This window comes from Zalophus californianus, chromosome 7, assembly GCF_009762305.2.
Source record: "Zalophus californianus isolate mZalCal1 chromosome 7, mZalCal1.pri.v2, whole genome shotgun sequence".
NCBI lineage: Eukaryota > Metazoa > Chordata > Mammalia > Carnivora > Otariidae > Zalophus > Zalophus californianus.
In genome coordinates, this window is record NC_045601.1 from 108,472,691 (window position 1) to 108,485,099 (window position 12,409).

The window sequence follows — 12,409 nt, forward strand, 5'->3', positions numbered from 1 at the left end:
AATGTGCGTGAGCGCAGGGCAGTATGGGACTTGTAGTCGCCGAAAGGGGAGGGGCGGCGAGGGGCGGGGCGGCGTGCGCCCCTCGGAGCTTTCCTAAGCCCTGGAGGTTGGCGCGGGGGGGGGGGTGTCTGAGGGCCCCGGCTTACGTGACCTTCAGTGAGTGGTAGGTTCTTGGGCCCCCAGTGAACCTCGGAATTGGCTTGGAAGATGCGCCCTCGGTCTCACACCTATTTCTAGGTGAAATCGTTTCTCCTAAAGAGCACATCCCTGGAACGCTCCAAACTTGCCTGTTGTTAGTTAGCAATACCTGGCTGGGTCCCGCTCGGTCCCGGTGACTCACTGAATGGGGAAGGGGCCTGGGAATCCGTATTGTGAAGCTCTCCAGGTGATTCTCCTGGCCTGGAAATTTGGGGAAACCTTATTTTGTGCTGACGGCCCCGCAGCCCGCCAATGGTCCACTTGAACTAGAGCCTACCGACCAACTAGCCCAGGTCTTCCGCTGCATCCCTCCGCCTTCTCGCCCTCTATCCGCAGGTATTTGCGGGGCAAGCAGACGGCAGGAAGCTGTCCGGTGCCCGCCTCACTCCCAGGGCGTTGCGTCCCCCGGGTGCTTGTTTTCTGCGCTTCACTCGCTCATCAGCCACTCTGGGACGGGGTTCTCCGCGCCGGGACCGGGGACCGCACCGCGCCTCATTCGGTTCCGTTTGCGGGTGCCTGGGAGGGCGCAGACGCTGGCTTTGAATCCTAACACTTGCAGGTTGTGGGACTTCGGGCACGTTACTTAACCACACTGTGCCTCAGTTTCCTTGTGTGTGTGTGTGGGGGGGGTGAAACCGGGGTGGGATTGATAGAGAAGAAAATGAGCTAATACACACAAAGGGTCTGGCACAGTGCCAGACGTAGAGTAAGAGGTCAAGAGACAGCACCTAAAGTTGTAGCTTATTTCCTGCGCGAGGCGTGAATGACTGGCGAACGCCCAGAGGGCAGAGACCTGGGAACCCGTGCCGCCCCGGCCCTGCAGGCGCACCTGAGCCTGGGGCCGTTCCCCGCCCCCTCACCTAGGGCACTTGGGTCGGGGTCTGCAGGGCGAGCCGCGGGCGGCCGGGGGAGGAGTCGGGGCCCGAACTTTAGTCGAGCCGAGCACCCAGCCCCTTTGTCTCCCCCGCCCCCACTTCCCCACTTCCTGCCCAGCTTTAAACTCGGGATCCGCTGCGCAGCGCGGACTTTGTAAACACGCGGCGCACGCGGGGGTGGAGACTGTTTCTGTTGGGGCGCCTGACGGAGGAGTGCACGCCCCTCCCCACGGCTGGAGGTTGCGACCCCTTACCTCCCCAAAGACAGAAGTCAGAGGCGACGGGAGAATGAGGCCACAGTCCGTGCTTCGGGGGGCTCACCTGCTATGGAGGTAGGCTTGATGGCTGAAGAAGCCTAGATAGGTGGGGTGTCAGCCTCTCCACCCTTCGCTGGGACCTCCAAGTTCAGGCTGGACGCCTGGGGTAGTGGTCAGAGTTGGGTCGGTTAAGGGGGTCACCGCGTCCTCATCACCTCCCCGTTGTCCCTCAAAGCTCGGCTCACTTTGTCTCCCAATGAGCTGTTCTGCACGTAGTTGAAGAGCAGAGACGCCCCCAAAGCCCTGAGCCCTGTCCCCACAGCTCCTCCCCAAGCTGACCTAGAAGCCCAGTGGCCTCACTGGGTTGTCGTCGTTCTTCATACCTCAGAGATAGGATAGGGATGGGAGGCGAGCAGGAAGGCAGAACCAATGTGGGCAGGGAGCATTCGAGTCCTCCTGCCAGCCAGGGCAAAGGGAGGAGGTCAGAAGACAGGACTGGAAGGAAGGACCCCTCAGTGTCTGTCCCTCTGGTGTCTGATGGGCACACAAGCCTCTTCTGTGTCTTTTAATGTATTGCCAAGAAGAGTAACTGAGGAAATTGGTTGCTGTTACTAAGGGAGCATAATGGTTTCATCTGCAAACATTGAGCACCTATTATGTGTCTGGAATTTGTAGGGTGCTGAGGGTGCAATGAATAATGTTATTCATCTACAGCTAGTGTGGGTCATAGAACAACAGAGATAAAGTGCCAAATTGGTCTGGCTATAGCAAGACTCCAGAGAGAAGAGGACTTTGGAGTCGGATTCTGGGTGATGGAGAGTCACTAGGCAGAGAAGTGGTAGGAAGTCTTTGGGGGCCACTTGCTCATTCCACAGGGTTGTACTGAACCCTGACTCGTGTTGGACCTTGGGATACAATGAGGACCCTGAAGGCATTCCTGCTCTCTTTGACCTGCTGTCTAGGCATGAAGAAGAGGTGGGAATGAACAGGATAAAGTCAGGGAAAGGCAAGTTTCTGGGCTGGTCCCTAAGAATCCAGAAATTCTGGGAGTCCACTTGAGGGTTATGTGACCATCCACACAATGTGGGGGTACCCATTCCTCACCCTTGGACTTTGGGATTGTTTCCGCTGTTCCCTCTATGCCCCCCACCTCGGTTCTCTTGGGGACCAGACATGAATGGGTGAAGAGAACTAGATCTCCCGTCGTGTTCCTGCAGATTCTTCTCTTTCAATTCCTGGGCTCCTTGGAGAGATGACTGATACAACACTTGATGGATTCATTCACCGCCTCTTAGCTATGGCCATACTTTCTGCACAGGCTAGATGTCGGGGACATAATGGTAAACAAGTCAGAGCTTCTACTCTGCTTGGAGCTTTCCATCCAAAGCATCTCTGAGAATTCCTGCAAGATCCTAGTCCTTGAGATCAGGGCCACCTTGGTCCTTAGTGCCTCCTCTTTTTTGTTTCCTTCCCTCAGGTGTTCAGAATACCAGCTAATGCTCATTTAGTGCTGGCAGGCACTCTTCTAAATGTTTGGGGTGTAATGTCTCATTTAATTTCCCTAAGTCCTATGAGGTCAGCACTAGGATTATCGTATTGTATAGACAGGAAAGCCTAGGCACAGAAGAGGTAAGTCATTTTTTTAAAGAGTACACCAGAAATAAATGGCAGAGCTGAGATTGAAACCCAGGTCACTTGACCCAGGAGACCCTGTTCTTAAGCACTAGGCTAGCTTGCTTCCCGGACTGACCACACAGAATGTCCACTTAAGCCAAGGACTTAGGAGTTTTCCGAAAGGACCTGTGTCTTGAATGGTAAAGGGGAGAGAAACTTTTTAGCTGAGTGTGGGTGCTGGTAATGGTTTACATGGAGCCCCAGTAGGTCTGGAGTAGGCTTGTAGGACTGCACTGAGCTGGTATCCTTTCCTTAAGGCCGTGTGTGTGTTTTCTTGAATAAACCTCACTCACCAAGAGGAACAAACTGCAGTTTGATACAAGAAAAAAGGCAACATGGATGTGATGTACCAGACTCTGGGGGTGTGGGAGATCAAGACACCTCATTTGGTGGGAATCTTAGCAAAGACCTTCCTATTTTAGATTCCAAAAGGAACAGTCCAACCTGGTAGCTGAGTAAGGAAGTGGAAGCAGTCTTAAGATGTTCGCTTCTCTTGCCCACAGATGCTGCATCCCAAAGCTGCATCTGTGTTATCTGACCCCCTCCCTCCAGGCAGCCTGGGACTTTGCTCTGGATGTGAGCCAGGCCACAGGGCGGAGGCTCCAGGGATTCCAAACCGCTTTGCCATTACCTTTCCGAAACTCTTAGGTTTTCTCAAGAGTTCTCTGCACAGATCTGGGGACGCCTGAAGTGGTCCGCCTCTGCCTGCAGTCAAACCACCTTGTGCATCTGTCTTTGAGAGAGAGGCCTGTGCTGGGGGTGGGGATGGGTGTTGAGGCTGGCAGTTGAGGATAAAGCGTGGCCATACCAAGATAACAGGTAAGCAGGTTGTGAAATTCAGAACTATATAGACCTCCAGGCCACTCTTTTGCCGTGCATACTTTCCTCCCTTGTCATCGGGTGGGGTGCAGTGGAACCCTTGGCATGCCCCAGCCCCCTCAGGCGCTTTCTTGGCTGGGGAGAACAGGTTGTACTCTTGAGAAACCACAAGAGGAAGTTTAGGGAGGGCTGGGGGTGGGGAAAGTTCTGGGGCGCCTGCCAAGTTTCCCTTTCTCTGTTCAGCAGGAGGTATGTTTATTTTGGTGTGTTTCTCTTACCCTCAAAGACATTTAAATTTTAAACCCTCTGAGTTTCAAAGAGCTGTCAAGACCTGCCCCATTACAGGGTGGGGATGGGGAGTGGAGGGGGTCTGGCCAGAGATTGGAAATGAGACCAGAGCAAGGTACCCTTTTGTTGGATTTCACCTGGCATTCACACTGCTTGGGAAAGGCTGCATAACTCCAGAAGGTCTTCTTTTCTCCTTTTCTTCTCTCTTCTCCAAAGCACCCCCTCCAGCCTTAAACTCAGGAATGTGCTTATAATGGTCACTTAGGAGCTGAATGATGCAGCCAGGAGCTATCTCAAGTGTTTTACTGGCCTTATCTCATTTGATGCTCATCACAACACCAGGTAGTAAATATCCCTATCCCTGATTTACAGATGAGGAAACTGAAACCCAGAAAGACTAAGAAACTTCCCCAAGGTCACACAGCTAGTAAGTGGCAGAGCCCAGATTTGAACACTGGTGTATTTGACTTCAGAGCCTGTGCTCTTGACATTTAAATTAACCCCCAAATCAGAGCACCAATATATATCAGAACTGAACAGTATTATATATATCAGACCCTGAAGAGTAGGAGGTTTGAGATCCAAAGATGTTTTAAAAATGATGTTGTTAGGGGAAGGGTGGCTTACATAGAGAATCGGAAGGGATTCTTTGGAAGCTAATATATTAAAAAAGGATCACCAAGTGAAGAAACGATGCAGTGGGTGAACAACTGGCGTCAAATTCTGGACGGTTGAAGCAAATGGGGAGACTTAGGAGGGATATTATAGCTGTGTTCAAATATTTGAAAGGTTGCCTTTGGAAGCCCCTAGGTAGGGGGTGGTGATGGGGAGACTGGGGGGAGGCAGATTTCCAAAAAGCATAAGAACTTTCTAACAGATAGTTGAAGAAGTGAGTTCCTTGTCTGAGGGAGTCTAGAGCACATGCTTAGGAGGGGCTTCTGCTAATGGGAGGACCTCAAAGCCGCTTCTACCTCTAAACCTCCCATGTGATTATTCACCTGCTTTTCCCTTCCCGGTCCTCCCTTTGCTCCCTCTGCTCCCCAGCCCGTGGCGATCCCCGTCTGTCCACCAGGTGGGGATGTTGCCCAGTGTGTTGTCCATGGGCTGCTAGACTGGGTGAAGAGCACCATCTGGTCCTTTAGGTTGCCAGCTGGTTTCATGGGGCCTCAGCCCCACCCCATCCCCAGTTATCTACACGAGGACCCAGGGATCCACTTTTGACCCAGTGCAACCCCCATAAAACGCTCTCTTGGGTCTCAGACCCTGGGGCCCCTCCTTCCCGTAGGGGCCCCTCCCTCCCACACCTTCTTCTCCCCCTCCCTGACCTTCCTTTGCCCTTGAGATAGAAGGACCTGTGTGTTGGGAGCAGAGGGCCAGGCCAGCAGCCCTTGTGGGCATGGCCTTTCATAGCCTTCAAAGACGTGACACCATGTTGTCTCCTTTAAGAGGCCTCAAAAATTGCCCCTCATTTGCCCTCAGCGGCCAGTTCTCCCACCCTGGTCCAAAGTCCACGTGTGCGTGCGTGTCCGTGTCCCTCACCCCCTCACCCCCCACCCGGCGCCTGGGGGGCTCAATCGTGAGCGTTTGCCTTCGGCTCAGGTCATGATCCCAGGGCCCTGGGATCGAGCCCCGCGTCGGGCTCACTGCTCGGTGGGAAGCCTGCTTCTCCCTCTCCCACTACCCCTGCTTGTGTTTCCTCTTTTGCTCTCTCTCTCTGTCAAATAAATAAATAAATAAAAATCTTAAAAAAAAAAAAAAGGAAAAGATAAAGTCCCCCCGAAACGGCCACTCCTAAGGGGAGAGAGCAGAGGCCCAGGCATTGTCTAGGAATGAGGGATAGAAGACGGGTTGCTTGGGGCCCCCTCGCACCCTTAGAAAAGCACAGATCCCCTGGGGCCTCGGGGCCCCCAGGAGGCTCGCTTGTCTGAGCCGGAACAGAGAGTGCAGTTCCAAGCCCCGTCACCAGAGGGCACTGTGGAGGGCAGGCCCGGAGAAAGAGGCCATAACTAGTAGTGTTCCAAACGTTTCCTAACTCGTGTCTTCCCTTCTAACAATAAGGCAGGATGCCCATTTTATAGATGAGCAAACCAAAGCACCAAGGGTTAAGCAGTTGGCTTCCATTCACACAGCTGGTCAGTGGCTGAGCTGGAAGTCTGACTTGGACGTTTGGCTGTAAAATTTGTGCGTATAACCGCTGATTCGTGCTTTCTCTCATGGAGTGGTCAAGACAGCCAGTGCCTAGGAGACAAACCACTCTGGTTTGAGATTTAGCCTGGTTCCTTCCTGCTTGTGTGAAACTGAGTTTCCTCATCTGTCAGGTGGGTGTAACTCCAGTCCCTACCTCACCGGGTCATTGGGGGGATTTGTAATGGCTGATATTCTTTGAAATATCCTCTTTTTTGTTCACTTGGCATTTTTGTGAGGGCGGCACTATTGTTATGTTTTTACAGACGAGGAAACTGAGGCACAGAGTGGTTACACAGAGTATGGGGCTGAGGCTTCAGAGTCCACCCTCTGCACTGGGCGTGTGAGATTAATGCCCGCAAAACCCTGCCAAGTGCCAACCAGGTCATGAATCCTTATAAGTGATATCTCCCCCATCCTATCATGGTCCTAATCATCTTCTAGCCGGAGCTGCTTGAGGTGGGCATGGGGGCTACCCCCAAACCAAGAGGTTTCCTCCTCATCCTACCTATGACTCCCATTTCATCCCTTTTTCTAAAATAAATACCAGCCCACAAGTTCTGGCCTGTGGTCAGACAGTTGGACAGAATATTTGAAATTGGGACTGTCCCAGAAACTCCCAGTTCTGGCCCCAGCTTTGTCTGCTCCAACTCACCCTCCCTCCTGTCCTCTGTTCTCTTCCCCCCAGGCTGCTCCTCCTGCCCCTCCCCTGGGGGCCCTGAGTTCTGGGAAAGGAAGCAGGAGGGGGCCTCAGATGCAGACCTCGGGCTCCAACTTAGTCTCCAGCTGGAAGTGTTGGACGCACTGGGAGGAGGGGCCGGCCGGCCAGGGGGAGAGAGGATGGGGGTACGGAGGGCGCCCAGGCTGCCTGTCCCCAGGAAGGCATCTATCCTTCATAGACTCTTTCCTGAGCTCACTCCTGGGAGCCGAGCAATTCTGTCTGGATAAGACCCAGGGGAGGGTTTACTCCTCTCTGGCAAGTGCCTATCACAGGCTGACTTTGGATTATGGAGGGGAGGCAGGCTTGCTTCCTCCCAACACCGGGCCCCCGAGAGTCAACTGTGTCTCCCCTTCCTTCTAGCTCCATCCCCTTTCCTTTAAACAGTATCTATTGCAGAACCACAAACTTGGAGGCTGCTCACTATGTGCAATCTATTTTCATCACAGTGAGAGAGGATCTTGGGGTTACAGACTCTCAGATGTACCGGGTAGCTGAGCATAGGCCAGGGTGTGGAAGATTCTAGTTTTTCCCGGGCCCTCTCCCTTTTTCCTTCCAGTCTGTTGGTACCTGCTGGTCCTGGAGGCAGCCTCTGTCTCCTCTTGGAATTGACTCGATTCCACCTCTAGGGACCAGGCTGAATTTTTCTCTCGGGTCTCTGTGTCTCCAAGGAAACAGTCTTTTTCGGCTGGGCCCAGCTTCTTGGGTTCTAACTCAAAAAAAACTCTCTTTACAAACACTGGATGTGAGTTTAGTGCCTCCTGGGTCGTGCTCAGAAAGTCCTGCTTCTTCCCCGCCTTTCCTCTGATACAGCGTCTGGGAGTCATTTTTTGCATTCCTTGTGGGAATTTGTGGTGTAGATTTCTCTGAACCCTCATTTCTTCCCAGGCACATGGCAGCAAACACTTTGGAGATAGTGACAGCATATCTTTTGCACAATTTCCAGAAGCCAGGCACTGTCGTGGGCGCCTACGGACAGTATGTACCATTTGCAGATCAGTTTATAATAAATAAGTATGTCTATTAACTCATCTCTCATTTGTTCTTCCCAAGAATCCCACGAGGTTCTGTTATTTTACAGGTGAAGAAACTGAGGCACAGAGTTTAAGTAACTCGCCCAAGGTCATACAGCTAGTCAGTCCTGAGAGCCTGGGGGCTGAAAGGATTCTGACCTGAGTCGGACTTTTCCTGCACATTGTGTATGCTTGTGTGTGTGTGTGTGTGTGTGTGTGTGTGTGTGTGTCCCCAAGTGTGTGGGTTCACCCACCAGAGGGAGTGTGAGATGACCCCAGGTTCTGTGGAGACACTACCCTGAACACAGCGTCAGGACGCATAGAGCTGGCTGGTAGGCCTCCGAGCTGCCTCCATGTGTGATGATGAATGTGTGTGTGCACGTCTTTGTGGAGCTATGATGGTGTAGGTCCAAGTGCCCCAGGCAAGTCCAGAGCTGCCTCCATCCCTCAGCACTCCTGGCCCGAGCTGCAGGGTTGCCCACTACACCAAGCAAGACGGAAGGGAGGGAGCAAGGATGGCCCAGCCCTGCCCCAGCAGTCAGGTGTCACACAAGACCCAGGAAGCAGGAGTGGGTGGTGGTGATACGAGCTTTGCTAGGTGGGGCTGGGGCCCTGACCTATCTGGGGAGCCCGGGATGAATCAGCCCGACCACAGCCGCCCCATCTGGGGTGATGGCACACACGAGTTTTCCTCCAGCTCCCCTCCAACGTCCCTTTTCCTTTCCTTTCTCTCCCCCAGACTCAGGCTTTGGTAGGGGTGTGTCTCCAGGGCAGTGGCTGAGGGTGCCCCTCTGAAGTTGGTAGTTAAGCTGAGTCCTCACGCTGGACCTGCAAACTTCACCTTCAAGATACCTCACCCAGAAAGGGGCAGCGGCCCTGGCCAAGGATGTATGCCACAGACCCTATCCAAAGGGCAGGGCTGCATAGGTCTGGGATCCTGGTCTCACCCATCTGGTACGTCCCTCCAACAACATCTGTAAGGCTCAGAGCTCTTGTCCATTGCTCATTTACAGCAGAGTCACATTTTAGGCAGTGCTGGGTTCAAGGTCAGTGTAAAAACAAAATCCATCTCAAAATTACCATTAAAGTCTCCTGAAACTGCTCATAGAACACAGGATGCCTATTTTGGGCATTCTCCCCTGTCTCTGAGAATCTCCCAACATGGCCAGTTGTCATTGGAACAGATGGCCATGTCCTTGGTTGAACATGATGTTGAGCTTGAGTTAAGGGACCACATTGCATGAATAATCTAAGTTTCTGTGGTTGATTAGTGTCTCCTTCAGTGGATGTAATTGAATTTGTGATCGTTAAAGGGGCACATTTAGGAATTCAATATGCATTCGCTCATGGGCTCTCATGGGCTCTCATGGGCTCCCTGGGCCACAGGAAAGGTTTGAGTGGCAGCGCTGGGGGAATCTGGAAGAAGGAGCAGTTACTTTTGGGTGGATTAACCAGGAATTTCTTGTCAGAGATGCCATTTGAGAAAATAAAAGAGGCGTTGACTTAAGGAGAAATTATTCAGGAGCAATTTTATTTTATTTTAAGTTTTTTAAGTTTATTTTTAGTAATCTCTACACCCAACGTTGGGCTTGAACTCACAACCCCAAGTTTAAAGAGTTGTGTACTCTTCCGACTGAGTCAGCCTGGTGCCCCAGGAGCAGTTTTCAATGGTGGTGGCTTTTGTAATTTTTTACTTTTCTGAATATCTGAGTTTTTTACTGAAAACTACACTGTAGAAATAATCATTTTTTGATTCCTATTTCTATAACAATTATTATGCTTACTTATTCTGTATATCGTTATTGCTTCTTTCTAAAATAATTAATGGCTATTTCTATTATCATTATTTTTATAACAATTATTTTTAATATGCCACTTCTTATTTTTCTAGTGGTTTGTAAACTCCAGGGGTGCCCGGGTGGCTCAGTCAGTTAAGCGTCTGACCTTTGATTTTGGCTCAGGTCATGATCTTAGGGGTCATGGGATCAAGCCCTGTGCTCAGTGGGGAGCCTGCTTGGGATTCTCTCTCTTCATCTCTGTCTGCCTTTCCCCCCTGCACTCTCTTTCTCTCTAAAATAAATAAAATCTTTAAAAACAAAACAAAACAAAAACTCCAGCAAGACACTAAAGACATGAAGGTAAAGAATAGAGAGGCCGGGGTGCCTGGGTGGCTCAGTCGTTAAGCGTCTGCCTTCAGCTCGGGTCATGATCCCAGGGTGCTGGGATGGAGCTCCACGTCAGGCTTCCTGCTCAGTGGGAAGCCTGCTTCTCCCTCCCCCACTCCCCCTGCTTGTGTTCCCTCTCTCTCCGTCTCTCTCTGTCAAATAAGTAAATAAAATCTTAAAAAAAAAAAGTAGAGAGGCCTGGGGCATTATACCCTTAAAAATTATTGAGGATCCCAAAAAGTTTTTGTTTTTGAAGTTTGTGGCTATTGACATTTAACTTCTCATTTTAAATGCGAAATTTTAAAAATAAAAATTCCTTTAAAGTAAACAGTAAAAAACTCATTGCATGTTAACAGAGCATCATATTTTTATAAAATATTATTAAGTTATTAAAAACTAGTGAGCAGTGTGGCTTTGTTTTACATTTTTTTTGCAAATCTCTTTAATACCTGGCTTAGTAGAAGACAGCCGGGTTATCACATCTGCTTCTGCTTTCATCTGTTGCAGTATGTTGTTTTGGTTGATGTACGTAAAGAAAATCTGGGCTCAGACAGATCGTGGTTGGAAAGGGAGAACTTGTGGACTGGTTTAGAACCTGTGGCCTAGTAGAACACAGAGCAATCATGAAGAAGCCAAATCAATAGCGTTGGGTTGGGGAGTTTGGACTTTAGTAGACAATGGGGAGCCACTGAAGGCTTTTGAGCATGGAAGTGCCATGATCAGACTGGTTTAATAAAGAGGATTTCTAGGGCAGCCATAGAGTAGAGTTGGCAAGAGAGAGTCTACCAAAATCTAAGAAGGACTGAAACTAGGGTGAGGCCAGTGGAAATGGAAACAAGGGGGTGATTTGGCAAAATATTTTGAAGGTAAAAGCAACAGAACTTAGTAATTATTTGGTAGGAAGGTATGAATAATCATCTGCCCTGTGAAATTACTCTGCCCTTCCCCCGCTGGGCACCACACATACTTCTAAGATGAAGTATGTTGTAGTTTGTTGCTTGCATGCCTTCTCTCCTACTAGGCTACAGTGGGTGCCCACAGCAAATGAATGAATGAATGAGAGTAGGCAGGACCGCCCCAGAATGTTTCAGCCTATGTCGCTGGCAGAATCGTGGTGCCATTAAGAGAAATTTAAAGACCAGGAGGAAAATATGTCCATAATCGTTAAGTATTGCTAAGTAAAGAAGTAAAGGGCAGGAGGAGATGTCAGGCTCTGAAGACAGAGAAAATAGTGGGTGGACCTTGAAATATACCATGCTGTTGGCAAGGAAGTATACTTTCCTGGCTTCTATAGATGTGGGGAGAAATAGAAAAACATCTAGGAGAGAGATTGCTCCATTGTTCGTTCTTAGGTAACTCAAGTTCAGTTAGGGCAATGTTTTTCAAAACTAGAAATGTTCTCATTTTAACCCATTTTATATACATGCATACACACACGTGTATGTATATCAAACAAGTTTCACGAAGCAATACTTACCCTTACTCCCCAGATAATGTACTTCTGATATGTTCTCTTATTCTGTTGTTTCATTTTTTTAAATTTTTTAAATTTTAAATTTTTATTTTTTAAAGATTTTTATTTATTTATTTTGAAAGAGAGAGACAGTGAGAGAGGAAACACAAGCAGGGGGAGTGGGAGAGGGAGAAGCAGGCCTACAGCTGAGCAGGGAGCCCGGTGCGGGGCTCAGTCCCAGGACCCTGGGATCATGACCTGAGCCGAAGGCAGACGCCCAATGACTGAGCCACCCAGGCGCCCCTCATTTTTTTTTAAATGCTGGTCATGATTAGCTTCATGACTTCATGACCCAGTAAAGTGTCCTGACTTGCAATTGGAAAAACAGTAAGTAGGCGAGGTATCCCTTTGTATTCTCAAAGTTCCGTTCACAACAGAAGTAGATTGTCCAATATGAGGCAAAAGGAATTTACTGGGAGAAGTTTGGGAACTCAGACTTGCCAAAAAAGCTGGAAGGCTAGGTTTGGAAACGGACGGAAACTGATAAAGGGCCTGAGGGCTGGGCAGAGGGCCCTTCGGGAAGATGCCAGCCACTGAGCAGTCGTCTCTGCCTGGCCAGACATGGTGGGAATGGAGGGGCCGGCCTTGCCCGTGTCTGTGGTGCAGGTAGGCGGGCTGGCTCCTGGATTTGCACTAAGGAAGAGGAGGGTCCCTCAAAAGGAAGTAGCAGTGCTGTAGGAAAGAAGACTGGATGCTTGACGCCAC

The 12,409-nt window shown here is 50.2% G+C and overlaps 1 protein-coding gene across 2 annotated transcripts in view; it reads left to right on the plus strand.

The window, feature by feature from the left end:
- Window positions 1-1,234: 1,234 nt before the first annotated feature.
- Window positions 1,235-12,409, plus strand: part of CCND3 (cyclin D3) — a 90,020-nt gene continuing 78,845 nt past the window's right edge. The window contains exon 1 of one of the 2 annotated variants that reach the window (XM_027602009.2): window positions 1,235-1,405. In XM_027602009.2, coding sequence (XP_027457810.1) covers window positions 1,400-1,405 — 6 coding nt within the window. In that variant the 5' untranslated portion in view covers window positions 1,235-1,399. The remainder of the gene's footprint in view (window positions 1,406-12,409) is intronic. The other variant, XM_027602011.2, reaches the window with a different exon arrangement.